The sequence below is a fragment of the Colias croceus genome, chromosome Z (assembly GCF_905220415.1).
Source record: "Colias croceus chromosome Z, ilColCroc2.1".
NCBI classification, from domain to species: domain Eukaryota; kingdom Metazoa; phylum Arthropoda; class Insecta; order Lepidoptera; family Pieridae; genus Colias; species Colias croceus.
Window position 1 is genome coordinate 16228764 of NC_059568.1, and position 18797 is coordinate 16247560.

At 35.3% G+C, this 18797-nt stretch overlaps 1 protein-coding gene across 3 annotated transcripts in view; it reads right to left on the reverse strand.

The window, feature by feature from the left end:
* Nucleotides 1–4963: 4963 nt before the first annotated feature.
* Nucleotides 4964–18797, reverse strand: part of LOC123705336 (potassium voltage-gated channel protein Shaker) — a 149312-nt gene continuing 135478 nt past the window's right edge. Inside the window, exons 7-12 of one of the 3 annotated variants that reach the window (XR_006753297.1) lie at nt 18260–18389; nt 16746–16951; nt 14883–15106; nt 14567–14744; nt 13207–13252; nt 4964–11631 (exon numbers count right to left, since the gene is read on the reverse strand). Coding sequence is in view for 2 of the 3 variants with exons in the window: in XM_045654076.1 (XP_045510032.1) it covers nt 14574–14744; nt 14883–15106; nt 16746–16951; nt 18260–18389 (731 nt within the window). In the remaining variant the exon portion in view is untranslated. Of the gene's footprint in view, nt 11632–13206; nt 13253–14566; nt 14745–14882; nt 15107–15899; nt 16616–16745; nt 16952–18259; nt 18390–18797 lie in introns of those variants that run through there. The other 2 variants (XM_045654076.1, XM_045654077.1) reach the window with 2 other exon arrangements.

Genomic DNA, 18797 nt, shown 5'->3' on the forward strand with positions numbered 1-18797 from the left:
ACCTTTGAGTTTTATATATAGATTGTTGGGTACAATTGCATGCATCAACTAGCAGGGTTGCTAGTGGTACTTTTTTTCCAATTTTTGGTACACAGCGTTCAAGTTTACATGTATGTATTAAAAGACCCTGGTATATTTACGCTAATTTAGATTTACTACAATTAATATCGCTAATATAAATGTGTGCAACTGATGACAAATGTCCGAATTTGTAGAAGTAGTAATACTGTTTTATTTCTGAATTGACGTTAAAGATTTTGCCCGTCGTTTGATATGGGAGCATTTCCGGGCGTACTTTGGTAAGTTATATCGACTCGAAACATGTTTACATTGTAAGCTAGGGAACTTGCAATATTCTTTGTGACGATTTTGTAGGTGTAAGCAATTGAATTGCAATTGATTATCATGGTACAATCTGCTTGTAGAAATTTTCCGTTGATTTTATAAGATGCAGTAAATCAATGTATTTTCAAAGTGCATCATAATTGGAAGAAAATACTTAGAAAGTAGATTTCTTTTCGACGCCTAGTGCCCATGCTTGTGCTTCCCTGGGAGATGAAACGCGAATTTCCTCAACATGTGATGTATATTTGATATTCTCTTAGGACTTCGTAGTATTACATGAGCTTTTAAGCTCGGAAACGTATGACTGACGTTGGTTACAATTTTTTATTTGATTTTTCGAGATTTTCGAACCGCGATTATTTAGCTTTAATGTTACCATTTGAGGAAAAAATCTTAGGTGTATTAAGTCTCATAGGTGTAACTTCCTTCGAGTGTTGTGTGAGATTACGCATGCTCTAGCCGGCAGAGGGTTTTCTTGCACTATACATATCAATAGTTGCATTAATAGTAAACATTGTGGGATTAATAATTCGAGCTACTTTTTACGCTTGGATTTTATAAATATCTTTTGGGGTTTTTGGTCGGAGACCTTTTTTATTATGCTCAGGAATGAATGTAAAGCGTTCATAGATACATGTGTAATCTCATACAACACTTATCTCGTAATTATCTGAAACAATTAGGTACAAAATTTTCTATGTGTATAATTTTACGTAGATCGTCTATACCAGATGTTTATTTTATTATTTTTATTCATATTTATTAAGTGTTATTATTTATACATAAATTGGGACTCGTATTAATAAAGAATACAGTTGCGTAGAGTTAAACTCGTGGTCGTTAAAGGAGAATGCCCATGAAAGTATGGACCACAGTATAGTGTTGCGTCAATGCCAGAGTGGTTTTGGTGGGTTCTTCGATATTACAAAGATTTTTACCAATTGATTTTTTGTGATAAAAACAGGGGTTTTCAAGATATTGAGAAAAATGTGAATTAACCTCAAAACTTAAATAAACCCGATTTAGTTAGGTTTATGTGTGATTTAGGTAGTATTTTATCGTCTGAAGGTTATTTTTCGTTTAACATATTTAATCTATGCGTAGAGCTTATGCTAACAAAGTCTATCTGTTCATTGGCTATAGTGTAGGTAGGCACTAGAAATCTTCCGGGACGGATTTCAAGAAAACCTAAATATATATTTAAAAAATGCCAATAGAGTTTTTATTCGGTTTACATATTGTTGTTGTTGTTTGAATCATTTTTTCACTACATATTCGAAGAAAGAAACAAATAAGAAATAACTGGTTACCTACCAAGCTATGTCATAATAATATTTTTTTATATATATTTATATTATTTTACTTCACTATCTATGTTAAAACAACCTACAGTGTATAAACAATACCTTACAGAGTGATTTTATGTTAATTGATTTATTTGTAATTCAATGAAAACAATAATCGATATTAATACATTTAGCTATTTACCATAGTAAATGTCATAATAGTTACCGCTTGGTTACCGTGGTAACCGGTAATGGATACTAAATCTATGGTAACGAATGTAAACAATTACATGTCTTATTAGATTTTACAAAAAATTCCCTGATCAAAATATATTTTCCGATAGTAAGAAGACCTCTAAATTGCCGAGATTTTTTTTAAAATAGTATTTTTATCTTCATGCATGAGAAAAACCTGTACCAAAAATGTAAACGGTAATGGACACTAAATCTATAATAACGGATCTAAACAATTACATGTCTTATTAGATTTTACAAAACATTCCCTGTTCAAAATATATTTTCCGATGGTAAGAAGGCCTCTAAATTTCCGAGATTTTTTTTAATAGTATTGTTGTCTTGATGCATGAGAAAAACCAGTACCAAAAATGGGCATTCTCCTTTGCTGTTATTGTTAACGCCATCCTATGATAAGATTTATTGGAGTGTATTTTTTCATCTATTGGAATATAATAGAATAAAAACATTCACCATTAACTACTTACATACCTACGTATTTTTGAAGTAAAATTTTGGAAGTAAATAGAAAAAGAACGGGTTAACAATAAAGTACATATTATGAAGATTTAAATTGATTATTTATTAGTACGGGTCAAATAAAATTATTTTTATTAACCATAGTGCATAATCGTTTACGATTCGTAAAGTAATATTAAACTATTTTGGATTCGATAAGTATTTTAAGTAAATTAAGAAAATGGATGTAAAATGTCCTTGATTGTAATGAATAAAGTCCCTTTTTCAAATTATAATGGTGTTTTAATTTTACCAGTTTGTTATCTTTATCCTTACTTCCTACTTGTAATTATTGTATGGTTCAAATGTAGAGATGGTACTCGTATCTAACCTAAAAGAGATTACATATTTGCATTTTTCAGTAAAAAGGAATATCAGCTTATAATAATTAATACGATAGGTACCACAAAATTCTCATCTAGTTAGACTTTTGAATCTATACTAATATTATAAAGCTGAAGAGTTTGTTTGTTTGAACGCGCTAATCTCGGGAACTACTGGTCCGATTTGTTGGATAGCCCATTTATCGAGGAAGGTCTATATATCATCACGCTAAGACCAATAGGAGCGGAGCAATGCGGGTGAAACCGCGGGGTACAGCTAGTAAAAGTCTAGACATACATCTCTTTACTAAAATAAAACCACATATTACCATAAAAAGAATTTATTTTTAAATATATACAGATTACAGAGCGTACCTACGAATTAGAAGTAACTTATTTCCCTAAATAATTGGAGATCTTGTGTCGACGCCTGGTTCAGGGTACTCGCTGACAGAAATGAAGTGACTCAGAATGTGTCTGCAAACTTCCTTTGCCCAACCTGCGGAATATTATGCCGATCCCACATAAGATTCGACACCTAGAGACATATAAATCTTCTGTCGGAATCGCAGAGGCTAGTTACAAGGTAAATCTATCTTTTAAAGCTGAAGAGTTTGTTTGACTAAAAAGCTGAAGAGGTTTTTTTTGAACGCGCTAATCTCAAGATCTACTGGTCCGATTTGAAAAATTCTTCCGGTGTTAGATAGCCCATTTATCGAGGAAGCCTATAATATATCATTACACTAAGACAAACAGGAGCGGAGCCATGCGGTTGAAACCGCGAAGCGCGACTAGTTAGTAAATAAGTATAATGGTGGACAGAGTCCCGGGCAGTGATTTAACGAAGATTACAAATTAAATACGTAAATAAATCCTGTCGTCAGTGGTGGTGATCACGATCTTTAAGCATTCAGGATATGCAGACCAACATTTATTCCGAATCTTCGCTCGCGTGGTCAAAGAAAATTGAATGTGTTGCTTTTAATATAGCGCCATCTGTCGGAATTATTATGTTTTCAGTGTAATGGGAATGATATTATGTACTCATCTCCCGTTTCCCGAAAAAAAATTGGTAGCCTATGTCACCGTAGCTTCCTAACTAGCTCCAGCTACAAACATCATAATAATATGAATCTACTTCATTGCGGCGTGAAAGAAGGGCAAAGAAACAAACACACTTTCACATTTTATAATATTAGTACTTACTAAGGACAATCTATTGATAGTTTATCGCGACTAGTGATGTACCTAAGGATGTTTACTCTGAACTATATTACGTACATACACTAGTTTACCAGCCGCGGCTTCGCCCGCGTTGAGTTCAACTTACAAAATGTATAAATGTAATATATGAACCTTACTCGATTCTACACTACCCATTGGAGAAAACAGAATGAAAAACGGTGCAGTAGTTTATGAGCTTATCGCGAACAGACAGATCAGAAACAGACAGAGTCGCGGTAAGGGAGTTTGCTTATGTGAGTGGTTGAAACGGTAAATAAATATTGCATTAAATTGAAAGCAATGGCAAAAGCATCTTCAGGGTAATTATGTTGATTTTTAATATACAATTTTAAAACAAATAAACACCAACTCTATACATGAACCACAGTACCTACATGGGTGAATCAAATCTTATATCTAGAAATTATTTTTCGCTCTCTACGCAGGTAAGTAGGTTATTCAATTACTACATATTATATATATTATCTAATATTGCTCGTCCCACATAAATATTTATTGTCAGACAATACCATAGTAATAACTAAGACAAATTTTAGAAATAAAATGATGTTTTTCTAAATCAGATTCTTTGAAGGCTAACGCACACATTTATGATCCCTAGGTACATAGGTAGGTACCTAGCATAAAACTAAGTCGCTTCCCGTTGCCTGTCGGTCTGTAGGTACTATCTTTAAAATTAAGCGTGATGCACTTTACAATAGTTTCACTCTTTAAAATCTTAACGAATTTATAGTTTTTTGTAGATTTCACCTTTCAGATAACAGTCCAAAATATTATAAAATATTAATGATCTTCAGTGCATTTAAAATTTTATCTTTATTCTTTAATGGTTCATTGACCCAGAGACAATAAAAAAAGCATTAATAACAAATACGTTTGAAGTGTGACCCTAATCAAAGTAGCATAACGGTATTTTAATATGCATATAGGTACCTTATACCTAGTGTTACAACTTAAATCAACACTCGTCAAAAAGGATAAGTACAAAAAGGATTCAAAATGAAACATCAATTACACTTTATTGAATAATTTATACAATATCGGGTTTACAACGTATAAGGAATAAAGAAAAATCGGCGTAGCTGTAAACATAAGTATTGTTAAAGCTTCAGTCACACGGGGTAGGTAAGCGTGGGTAGGGCTCGGCAGCGGAGACGCGTACCAACAGTTATACAAATTGACATTTACAGATCCATCCCGAAAACATTTCAACGTTACCTCGTACAAACCACACGCAAGGAATTCAGCCACTGCTTTTACAACGAGGTTCATAACATTTCACGATGTTAACATTAATTATACTATCACTCCCCCATAACCTCAGACGGTACATAGTTCTTACTTTTGATATAGAGAACTCGAAGAATTCATCATATTCGATTTGAAAGTACCGTTTGAGATTACGGTCATCAAACTCATATCAGCTGCAACATCACCGATAACTACACATCGATTTAAGTAGATATTTTTTACATTGGTTTTACATATTCTATATACATAATTACGCACAGAAATATTATGGGAAAAATAAATAAATATTAATTACCTATTAGTGAAGAATTATCGGTGTTGTATCGCTGATGTAACGAATCACGCAATCCATTCGTACCATTATTATTCCAAATTAAGGTCCTTACAACATTGATACTAATAATATAATCTTCACATATATCTGAATACAAGTGACGCCACCGAACCTAGCAAAAAACTATGTATGACAACATAGTAAAGATATTCCTAGGGAGTCATAATGAAACAAGTATTTTTTACTGTTTTCTTATATTAAAATAATTCATTTATATTTTTTGGTTCGAGCTTTTATAAATTCACTTGCAAGTTCATTCACAGATAGCTTAGGTGAGTATTTCTTTGTAAGTTTATAAGAAAACAATAACAATATTGTTATGAACTGTTACTACATTACCAAAGTTCAAAGTATTCGTAGATTAATTGAATTCACAAAACGTTGCAAACAGTTTCCTCATAACAGATGTATGACTTGCCCTTTAAAATACTATGTTGTCACTTTAACGCGGGGCGTTGGGACCAAGATAAGCAGTGGATTTTAGAAACACTCACGTTTGCCGAAATTGATTCAAACAAAGTCACTGTGTTTGTTATTATACTATTTACACAATGTTAGTGCTGCGGCCCTGCGTGTTATATTTATATTGACAGAAATCTGCCAGCGCCTTACAGAAATCGCTTCATTCGTTAACCGTTTAGCTGTTACAACCAAAAATTATTGGCAAAATACCAAATGCCCAAACTCAAATAACACTCACGCCGCAATCAGCAGTAGCATTGTGTTGGAATACGTGTTCTAAATTATAGTGTACACTTATAAAAATTAAGAAAAATATGCTTTAGTAAAAGTGTAATAAACACGTACTTTATAATCGCATCTTCACGTGGAATCCGAAACTTTAATTCATAACCACTGAGTGTATTTAATTGTAATTAATAGAGGTATATAGTCCAATATAATATTAAGCTTGAGAGCCGATTTAAGATTAATTGTTTACTCAAAAAACAACATTGCGAAATAATAATTTTGTTTTGTACCTAAAGCGTATAATTGGCACAGACGCGAGACATTTCAAAAAACATATTACATAATTAGATTTATTAGCGGCCTTGACTATTCCCATAACTGAGGTATTAATGCCAGAAAAATAATCTTGTGTGTTATATTTCATCTCGGGCACAGTTTAAGTAGACGTATCTCAATGGCTGCTATTGATGGTAGCATTTTTATTGACAAATAGTTTTATTTAGACTGAGTTGGATATTAAGGCCATCTTTCAGGAGCAGGTGGTTTCGTAAAATCTTCTTATTGTTGATTAAACATTTTCATAACATTGATATTCTTATAGTGTTATTTTTCAATGAAATGTGCCGCAAAGCTGCTAATAAATCGAATGATGTGGTCGTTCAGGATAGCTATGACAACCGAGACACGCCCGTCTACAACGGGACTTACTAGAATCCAGATATGAATTAGAAATACAACCAGACTGCCAATTGAACCTATTTAGTTACCGTACTATAGGAGCTAGATATAGCATTGTTATTACATCTATTTTATCTAATAATACTGGATGGAAATGTTGATATACCGCGAAAAATTCTGAATATCTCATAAGATCTCATTTTTAAGTATACTAGAAAAGCTCTTACATTATAAAACCTTAAATTTTATGAGAGATTAGGTATGTATCTAGTACTCCATTCTTATCTTATGCAATTTTAATTTGTACCAAAAAAGCCCAAAAGCGATAAAATTTTAAACGTTCATTCCAGATCTATAAGATACACCTTAAACTGAAGCCTATTTTATGATGAAGCTGAAAAACGTGTAAATTTTTAAATAATGTAGACAATTTGAAAATACTTTAGAAATAAAGTAAAGGTTATATAATTATATAATTTAGTGATAGAATGAACACGCTTTGTCCTGGACGGAGAGGGCAAGTGTAAAAACGTAATTTGATATTTTGCTTAGTGCGTTTACTACATTGGCGCAAATTGCGGGCTTATTTGTAAATATATAAGAAAACGTTAACCTAAATGTTTAATTTATGTTATTACATAACCGCACCTGAATGGCATTTATGCAAATCATTAGAACCGAGTGAATGCGAATGATAAATCCTGTATGTATTTGTTTGACCATTTGTATGGCTATTACAGAGATGTGCTGAAGACTGTATGTGCCGGCGTCCCGCCCAGTTCCGGAGTACACGTGAAGCGAGCGACGACAATCAAACAAGCGAAACGTATATCCACAAGATATACAACGCTAAAAGGTTGCGGATACCTAACTATAAATCTTAAAACAAATATACAGATAAAATTTTACTGATTACAGTTGTTCACTAAAGACCATATTATATACAGTCTGTCTCTTCAGACTTAATACATTTAATAGTAACCAACTTCGCCCTAACTACGAGATAGAAAACAAAATGATTTCTTCACTGAAATCTAGGTATATGTAAACTACTATAAGAGAATCTTGAAGTGAAATAAATTTTCAAGATTCCTCGGAGCCATTTAAAACGAAGTTGGGTTTAATGCTTGTTCCCTTTATATCGCCATGTCTACATAAATTCGCTCTATGTGGTACTAACAATTTGTCCATTTCGCAAATTGATCTTTCAACTATTATTACAACTTTTTCTACAATAAGATAATAATTTAAATTGAATCTTGAAATATTGCCTCTCGCTTGTACAGTGACAATTGGGAAAAAAAAGCGAAACAGCATTATTTCAACTTTCAGCATAAACCACTATATGTTGTATCTCCAAATTGTTCTAATTCGATACATTGGAATCTATATAGTATTTGTTCTATAGCTTTATCTGAACCAGTATATAAAGGGAACGAACAGCCGTACTTTCCGCAGCGGGTCCGTGACTTTACAATCTCGCCCTCATATCAACTAGTAATACTGAGCAAAAATTATAATACGCGTTATAAACACGGCGTAAATACAATTTTGGCCAACATGAGAAATTCACAATCCGTAACTTCGTCACTTCTCATTTACATAACATTGGAATGTAGCTCAGTCTTGCCTTACAGATCCGACTTGGCCCTCGGCGCGCGTGACACGCTCGGCGGAACACGTCGCGAGCCATTCCCGCACCTCGGGATGCTCGAATGTTGCCTTAAACTGCTTCTAATACAATTTTGAAAGCGTGTATAATTTTGAACAAAATAGCACCTCCGTCTTTTATTTTCCGCAACATCATCTCTTCTTCAACGTGATAACAATTCGTAGCAAATGAAACAAATCAAAGTTAACGCCATACGTATTTATAAGAAAATTTCCTTAATACGCTAAAATTAAACATCTGATACGTTATATCCAATCTTTCTCATAATTTTATTCCTGTATCTCGTCAGTCAGTGGACCCGTGCGCTAGTTGAGTATATAGACACATATACCTACAGTTAAACACATATAGATTGACACATTCATTATAGACGGTGCTTGCAACAGCCTCGGTGACCTTTGGCCGATAGTGTAAATATTTTCCGAGTAAAAGGCCCTCGTCCCGTCTATCTCAACACTATCTACGACATCTTTTAAATTGTCTATAATATAATTAGTTTATTCAAAATTCTGCATAATAATTAAAGTATAGCAAACTCTTCCAAAATACCGAAGCTCTCGTAAGAATGGAACATTTAAGTTTACCGCCCGGACTCACGCGCGTGCGAGAATGCGCCTGTGTCCGAGCATTATTGTGGAAACTGGCGATATTATTGACAACCAAAACTATTCCGGGACTCTCTGTATTCGAAAATTCGTCATCACATGGACATGGCACTGTTTGTACTGACATGTATACAGAAGAATTAACGGACTTAGGCGCCCTCAAAGGATACTAAATTACCATCAGCCGTTTTAAAAATGATACTTTTTATCTAGATGTAACTTTTGACTGAGAAGCGATAAAGTGACTTAAATAGAGCTCTGCTAAGACCATCCGTGAAATACAGAATCTATAAAGTGGCTGAATGATTTAAGCGTAATCCCTTTAAGCTTCTATACGTATTATTGTACTATAGCATATGCATCCATTAATGTACTTATATTCTACTCTGATAAAAATTTAAAAATTTAATTTCAAAGAAATTGAGCGATAGTGTTAAATTTTGGCAGCTTTTGTTACATTATATATCATTTAAAAATTAAATCCATTTCTAATTTGACTGTTCGCCAATCGAGACATTCTTTAGTAGGCAATTGTGTGGAAATAGTAATTAAACACTTTAAATCTTAAACTACTAATTCCTAATTTACTTTAATCTAAGAGAATAAACATGTAATTTACTTAAATGTTTAACGCTATGACATGTGTATAATGATATGGCGAAATTATTCTTTGATTCTATTAACATCTACTATAATTAACAAAGTCCGTCGAGTTGCCATAGAAGCAATTTTGTGAGCTCTGTCCCGCTACGCCCCGGTGTCACTAGCCGAGGGGCGAGTTCACAAAACAACTGGTACTGCAACCAAGCCGAGTCGTTCTATTCCTACTCCCAAGCAAATTGACAATGAGACGAAATTTCAAATGGAAAATTTCGACCAAAAAACTTTTCGAACACATCAATAAGTTTTAAATATAACTCACAAATTCCCGCATAAGATATGTACGTCATAACGAGCCTAAATTGCATTGCGTATTGAAGACAAAACAGCTTTTAAAGCAAGCGAATATTATAGAAATTCTTTAATCCAATGAATTATTGAAAATACGCTGGTTTTACGAATTAAATATAGATAATTTATATTGGAGAAATATAACATTTGAAAAGGATTTAGATATGAATTTATTGCTCAAAGATTAACTAAACGATAACAATAACGCCTAAACGCAGTCGTTGACAGTCTGACTATCACAATGATTGGTCAGCAGCGATCCTCTCGGTTTATTTCTGGATATGCAATTATCTACGCCAGTCGTAACTTCTAGTAACGTTTTCAACCTTGTCACAACCATCTGCATTCCCTTGAATAAAATATGTAACACACTTATGAATAACACAACATCGATAAACTGCTATATATGAAATATGTATATCTATATTTATAGGCATATAAAGGACATACGTCTGCAGGAGTCCGTTCGGTTGCCGAGGCTGTTACAACAATATATACAGGGATAAGGGGTCGCGGCTGTGATTATATAGATTTACAACATTGAATACATGTAATATAAATAATCTGTGTTTCCATGCGAGGTTGTCTGCAACCTCGTTCTAAATGCCTCGTCAAAACCATCTCTTCCTAAATATATCCGCTGCATCACATTCCGTTGGAGTATAAGCCTTGTATCTACTGAGGCATGATTTGAATTCAATGAAATCGTCGGTCCGAAAGCACTCATGAATTATTCAAAATTTCATGAAATACTTAGATTGATGTTAGTGCCGGCCGCGTGATGCGGCTGCGCGCCGCGGCGGCACTGGTCGCTGTCCGGTCGTGGCTCATGTCAGAGAGTTCCTATTCGGGATCGCAGGCGCCCTGAGCTGCCATGCTATTGTCACATCCTTAATATTGTCATCTATCGGTTTCAGTGTCTCAATTATGTATATTACCATCTAATGATATAATGTAGGCCTATTTCTATTACATATGTCAGAAGAACAATTCCTAATATTACAGAAGTGTCGAAGTGTATAAAGTGTTGAAGCGGTATAAGCCGTTTAATTGGTTTGTTTCCATCTTTTAAGATAGACGTACAAAGGAGGATGTGGCGTCCCCATGCAATTCTATGAATCTTTAAAAAATTACTGACAGGTGAAGTTATCAGACCATTAGATGTTCCATTAAAAATTTTTATTGTTTCCCTTTTTTTACTGAATCAAATTATCATAGTTTTCTCATAAAGTAACTTAGTAAAATCAAACATCACACGGAGGGAGAAAAGGCTCACATCCCCAGATGAACAATATTAAAGATGGGAATAAACCATACTATTACTAAATCTGGTCTCATATGGTACAAGCGTAGACTAATAGATAATAACATCGGAGACTACTTTTCTAACTAATTGTCGTAGAAGCACATAGTCCGTGGCGAGGAGTTCAGACGTGGCACGCGGGCGGCGAGCGCGCCGGCAGGCGGCCGCGCCACACGCCGGCCTCGCTCGCCTTACCTGGAACATTCGACCGAAACGTTACACACTCCCCACACATGCTCACTCCACACAGGTCTAGACGGACACTAGGTTCACTTCACATCGGACACCAACGATTGCCAATTCTCTCGATTTGCGAGCAGAGTTTACGATGCCCGAGCGACAAAGTTATGTTAATGCTTACCCAGACTACAGTACGGTATAGAGTGCCAATTATTTGTCATTGGAAAGAAATTTAAAATATAATTTGAATACAAATTAATATGCAAAACGATGTAGATAACTATGTAGATTTAATATCTAAATTTATATTCATAATTTTGTTTTTATCTTGTGTGTTTTCTTGTTAACCTGCCAATCATAATTTGTCCATACGAACTCACGGTAAAATAGCTTGTAGTCCAGGTCAAGTAAATTTATAAAAAATAAAAAAAAAAATATTCGTAAACTGACGACAACTCGCATTTTATCGAGATGTTCATGCGAATTTTGATCCCTACAACATAAACCATTGGGTGTACGTTAATTTGGAAAGAAAATATTCAAATGTGGATGCAAGACACACACTAAATAATAATCAGACGAAAACCTTCATCACATAACGCAACAATTGAGCCAAACCAAAAGAAAAGTAAAAAAAAAACACATTTAAGTTTCGACTAAAATTGAGGATTATTCTGATAATTAACGTACAACAGCCAAAATACTCATCAGATCAAGTTGGAAACAGGTTAACATTACAATGTTGGGATGGGGCGAACTATAACTCCCGACGATTACGTGATGTACAACCGAAAATCTATCATTTCCACTTTATATTACCTAAATCCGTTAAGCGTCTCGTATTACGATTGGCTAAATAATGGAATCTTTTCAAGAAATTAACGTTAGACGCTCGGTTGTATGAGTTAGGTTTGAACATTGAATGACAATACAAACAAAAAAGTCTACCTTTATTTTTTGGGTGTTAATAAATTCGTCGGAAGTTCATAAACAAATGGCATGAAAACGTCTATAAAATTAGATGAATAAAATGAGCATTAACATATTATTAACAATAAGTAGCTGCAAGAAGAAGCCCGAAGCTCTCGTATACGGAGAGCACTTGGACGCGAAACATCTTATGAAATATTTAGTAAGCAGAATTTTTAGACGCTTTCATTATCAAAGTAAAATGAAAAGGAGGTGGATCGAAGAAAATGAAGGGGGAAGACAGGGATACATCAGATTTAAGACGACGCCAGCCGCAACTTGCGGACATAATTAATGGCTAGCGCGTCGTATCGCTGGCCTTTCAATGAATGTTAACTATTAGAGATTTCGCTGTTGCAACTAATAAGTACCATAATATTATGTTTCACAAAATTAGACTAAATGAACAGAATAATTGATTTCGTTCGTAATTAAGATACGCCGCTTCAAACATCTCACAAGATTTATTGCAACAATACAATATCATTTATATTAATAGAGCGATTAATGATTGATGAAGTATTTGGCTAGCGATCGAATCGGTGGCGATCAGAAATCTCATCTAGTTATGTTCAATGAAATGCCAGTGGAAAGGTCATGCTTAAATCTTTTTCGACTTACAGCTTTTACTGTCCCGCGGGATGGTGTACGAGTACTTCTACTTCGACTGAAGAAACGAAAAATGCATTAATGTTGATTGAAAATGACAGTTATGATATAAACGATGTGTCAATGCTGTGCTACCTATCGTCGGTGTGTGATTTCGTCGCATTATCAGAAGTGGGAACTTTTGTTTTCGAATGTGGGACGGAAAGACGTTACGCGAAAGTCGTGCATGCTCCGCAGTTTTGCGGGGATGTAAATTTTTAATATCAGCAGAGTGGGGCACCAGGGCAGCGCAGAGCGGCGCGGTCGGGCCGCGGCGATGGAGGGGGCCGCACGGGAGGGGGGCGCGGGTGCGGGTGCGCGGGCGGGACGCGGTACGGGGGAGGGGGGGGAGACGAGCACGTGTGGGGCGGAGCTTCGCAGGCTCGCGGCTGCCGCAGCACGTATCGATCGCGTCGCTCCCTATCCATTCACCGCCGATCGAAGCTCGCCTGCAACACTAGCCTTTCCATCCCCTCAATGGTATGCTACCACGGCCATTCATATACTTGACGTTCCATTTGCTGAATGTCAGGCCTTTTTAGTTTCACGGTCATGAAGGATGATCGGATCTGAACGCTTCTTTCGATTTGTTTATTTTTACGCGCTCTGATACGATAGTACGTATATATTGAAAAGTTGACTAAGTTTAAAGTAATTTTTGTTTATAAACTTCTATGCTTAGTTTATTCTAAATAGCACTTAAAGCTTTTATTAAAACATGAATTGCAGCTTGAATATTATGAATTTTCCGAAGTACGTTAAGATAGGCAATTACTTCAGAATTATTTATATTTAATTGCGTTTCGCTTAAGTAAAATGTTCAACACATACTTATAGTTAATGACTCTTGGCATTAATCCCATTACCTCGGTAGGCTGCACTCGGAAATGGTAATAATTTTATAGCGCACGTCTTAATTAATCTGCGTAAAAGTTTGAGTTGTGCAGGGTTTAAAGGATTTCTTTGGACAGATTAACTTCTTTTTATTTCGATGGAAGGAAAAGAAAGTGTAAAAGATATTTTACTGTTTCAAGTTGTTACATTAGTATGTTAAGGTGTTTGTTTTTGATAAAAAAAAAATATTTTGAGTAGTTTTTTACATTAATAATGATAATAGTGTAATTATTCTAGTTTTGATTATTTTGACATTTTACAACTAAAAACAACAAATTTTAGTTGCGTAAATACAAAAAGTGTTCTTATATTCTGTATCGATTGATGCTTAAAAAATATTTACATAACCTGCTATATGTAATGATTTCGAAAGTGATAGCAAAATATATTGACTGAGCGTTATGAGAGTGTTAAAAGTCGTATGTTCAGGATACATTACCCGTTGGTCAGACGTCTGTTTCGATGGAGTCCGTGCCGCTCGCGCAGTGGAGATGGTTGACGCGGACGTTGCAGGGCGCCCGTCGGCGCGGGTCGCGTCGCGCGTTGTCAGCCGCAAGGGCACGCGCGTTGCGCTTTGCCAACGCGGCTTGTTGTTTCATCAGTTCATGCTGTTTCATCTAATACAAGTATTACACATAAATACCAACGACATTTCCTTAATACATTCAATCGCACGGCTTATAAATTAGGTTATGATAGAGTTACTACTATGAAAAGTGCAGATTAAACGGATGATGACTTGTAGTGGTGCTTACCTGGTTGAGACGCAGGGCATCTAGATGTTCTAGAGTGGCGATATCATCGCAGGTGCCTGCCGCCTCCATGGCCGCTTGTTGTTCTAACAGCAGCCGCTCTTCCTCTCGTAACCGACGTAAGTTGGTCTCTAAGTGCGGATCGGTTACGAGGGCTGATTCATCGAACTCCATCATATCAGACGAGGAGTCATCGCTGACAGAAGTCTTCTTGATTGGTCCTGAAACTGTATAGACAATTAGGATTGACGAATTGATCCGAACGTTAGGAGTTACTGGGTTAGTATAGCTTAATGGTTGTGAGCAGTATTAGTATATAGGAATACATTGCAGGACATTTGAGCTTTTACGTTATTATGGCAATCTAGCTATTATATCCAACCCATATTGTATCCTAACCACACTTTGTTAAAGGTTGCCAGAAGCGTTCAATATCTATGTGGATGGAGTATTTTGTATTTCAATGATTAGTCGAAAGGTAAACCCTTATACTTTTGCATATTTAAATGTTATAATGCGGAATATTATGATACCCCATTCGCAAAGAACTTGTCACCATGTTCAAAATAGAACAGTGGCTTGCTAAAGACGAGTAATCTTGTTACGTTATGGCATTTACGATTTATGTCGCATTTGCTAACAGCCTGGTGCTACCACGATGTGCAAATCGGATTACTGCTGTAATGCTCCTCATGTGCTAGCGATACGGCCGGCTTAGTAACAAGCCATGGAAACCTGTGAGAATACTTAGAACCTTTCAGGGATTTCCGCGAGATTTTAATGTGGTGTTGGGTTAAACACAATTTAGCCTTAATTACATTACTGCCCTATATATAGCTTTCTAGCACTCGTGATAAAGTAACCTAGTTATCTAACCGATGCAAAAGTAAGACAGGATTGAATGATTGTAGATACACAATAATGAGCAAATGATAAAAACAAGCAAATAAAAATGATAAAAAATAAAAATAACTTACAGAATTCCCGATAAGTTTGGTAACAAAATTATATTACAACGGATAATTTTTAGGGATGTTTATTAGTTATTTCACTTAACCTAACCTGTAGAAAGTTTTAATTTATAACCACGCAAACAGTAGGTACCTATTTAAAACTATTTGTACTATAAGCTCTAACATTATTGAACTCATAAAATTTAACGAAGTTAATTTCGAAAATAATTTATGAATTGTTAAAATTTTCGTTGAATTATGCTATGCAGTATGCACACAATACATGCTTTTATAATGATATAATACTTGGCTGATGGGATCGATATCAATAGTATTAATTAGCGATCTTGTGCTATTCATTTAAAAATTATTTAAATCGTAATACTTAGTGCTCCTTTAGCACATAAAACTATTCATGTTAGCATATCATTAATGTAATTAACAATATCAGTCTTCGTCTAACATTTCGTAAAAATCACGCTATCACGTAAAAATACATAACAGAAAACAGACTGTTCGTTTTCAAATGTTCAAAAATAAACGCGCGTCGTCTAAGAACTTTTAAAAATAAATGTGTCGCAAACATAACTAGAACAAAAAAAAACATGTTTTATTACCGTATTTTTACAACACTTAAAACTAATATTTACATCAACACAATATTGTGTCTTATTCGATAATATCACAAGAATCGTCTCTTTCGATGATTAAAAAGTGTCAATTGAACTAAAACATCACTAAATAGTCAATGGTCATAGTAGTCGTCACGTTCATCGTCCCGCCCTGAAAATACGGAAAACAAAACAAATGAATCATAAGAAACAAAACAGAAAACGGTAAACATCTAAAAACAAAATTGTAAAAATAAACAAATAAGATCGCGTAATAAAATCATGTCGCTATTAAGACTCACCTAAATATGGTTCGCCCATGGTGCCCGGCAGATAAGGACAGCTAGTCACGTGATTGAAGTTCTGTGATTGCATCTCCTCCTGGTCGGTTTCGCGGTGGTAGAAGTAGTTAAAGTTGGACACGATGACGGGCACCGGCAGCGCGATCGTAAGCACACCAGCGATCGCACACAGCGACCCCACGATCTTGCCCCACACGCCGACAGGCCTATTGAATTAATCGCTCATTACAAAAACGTCACTCCAATAGAAGCGTTCGAGCCAAACGTGATACTACTAAAACAATGATGATGTACATGCGGTAATACATACCCTATATTTCACTTTAACCTATTGAATAAATGGAAATAACATTTCGCTTTTGCAGTATCACTTTCATTCGTCACCATTCAATCTCGCCAGCATTATACATATTTTATTGCAATGCAATACAAAAATTCTAAATTTATGGCCAGTAATACACATTCGTCTCGACTGACACGTGCTATCAGACAATTCGCAATGCAATACAAAATAATTAATAAAAATTCCGATAACACATTTCTTTATCAAGACGTTGTTATTATTGGGCATAAGAAAATTATAAAATAATCTTAATAAAAACATTTATTTCCCTAAAACAGATATCTATCATGCAGTTTTTGGCTAACATAAATGGTACAAGTACATAACTCTATCGAAAATGGTGTGAACGTTAATAATGAGGGTTCGACGATGGAACGAAACGAAGCGCTGATGCCTGAGATCCAATTTTACACATAAGCGACATTTTGCGTAATTCACCACGTTATTACTTACGTTAATATCTTTTGTTATTGTATGAGGATCTTTCGTAACATATTATAATTAAAAAGCCCATTTATAAATAACATGAATATCGATGGAAATACGATTAAAATTTTAAGTAAGACAACAATTACCTTTTTCTAATCTAATATAACAAAACTTCGGTGATCACCATTTTCGATAATTTAACAGATTTTTATTTACAGTTTCCACAACAACAATTTGGAATAGTGGTCACACTGAAGCAGAAGCATTGGGTGGGGATAAACATTTACTGTACAAATCAGACACCAATTCAACTAGATTCAGAATAATCTGGTTGAAATGTTAACAACGAAAGCAATTCTTCGAATGATTACGCTTTGGAAAGGGCGATTGTTATATCTACGACTGATCATCTCCAAGTCAAATCGCTAATAATCGGTGTGGTCATTACACTATGTGCTATGTGTAAAATAGATTCAGACTGGAATCGACAAAACATAATAATGTAATAAGAATGCTAAATAATGACATGAATACGTGCAGACAAAAATAAAAATCAATGAATAAAAAAACTATTCGATCCTTAGCGAACTGAAGATAAAACCAAAGAGAAGCATATTATGTATGAAGTTAAATGATGTATCAAAAATCACAATCATGGTAAAGTATCAAAAAGAAACAGCGATGAAATGAAACGACGTAAAATACAAAAAAATGATGTTAGGGTGTATTCGCTGAATCATACGTCATGTCTCCGTATCCTACGGTCGTCATGGTAACGACCGCCCACCAAAACGCATCAGGTATCGATTTGAAGAAGCTATTTTCGCTTCCCGCTTCCGCGAAGTACACCGCAGACGAAAACAGCACCACACCTTTAAGCACACATGAAGGCGCATACAGTGGGAATACGACGCGTGGAGGCGGTTGGGAGCAGGCGCGGGACGGGTCGCGACGCGTTAGTTACCTCATGTCCCCATAGCCAACCGTGGTCATAGTTATAACGGCCCACCAAAACGCATCCGGTATGGAAGAGAAATTTGAATCAGGGCGATCTTTTTCTGCGAAATATACGGCACTGGAGAAAACGACCACCCCTGTGAACACAAAGTATGTTGTGCACGCGTTTCTGCGGCCGACCCGCGCTGCTCAGCACCACGCTAGGCCAATTCTCTTCACACGTTCAAATTTGGACTTCCTCATAAAAATTTAATATTACTAAATTCTCAAAAATTAATCAACCAGTTATTTTATATTAAAATTATGAATTTCAATTGTGCATT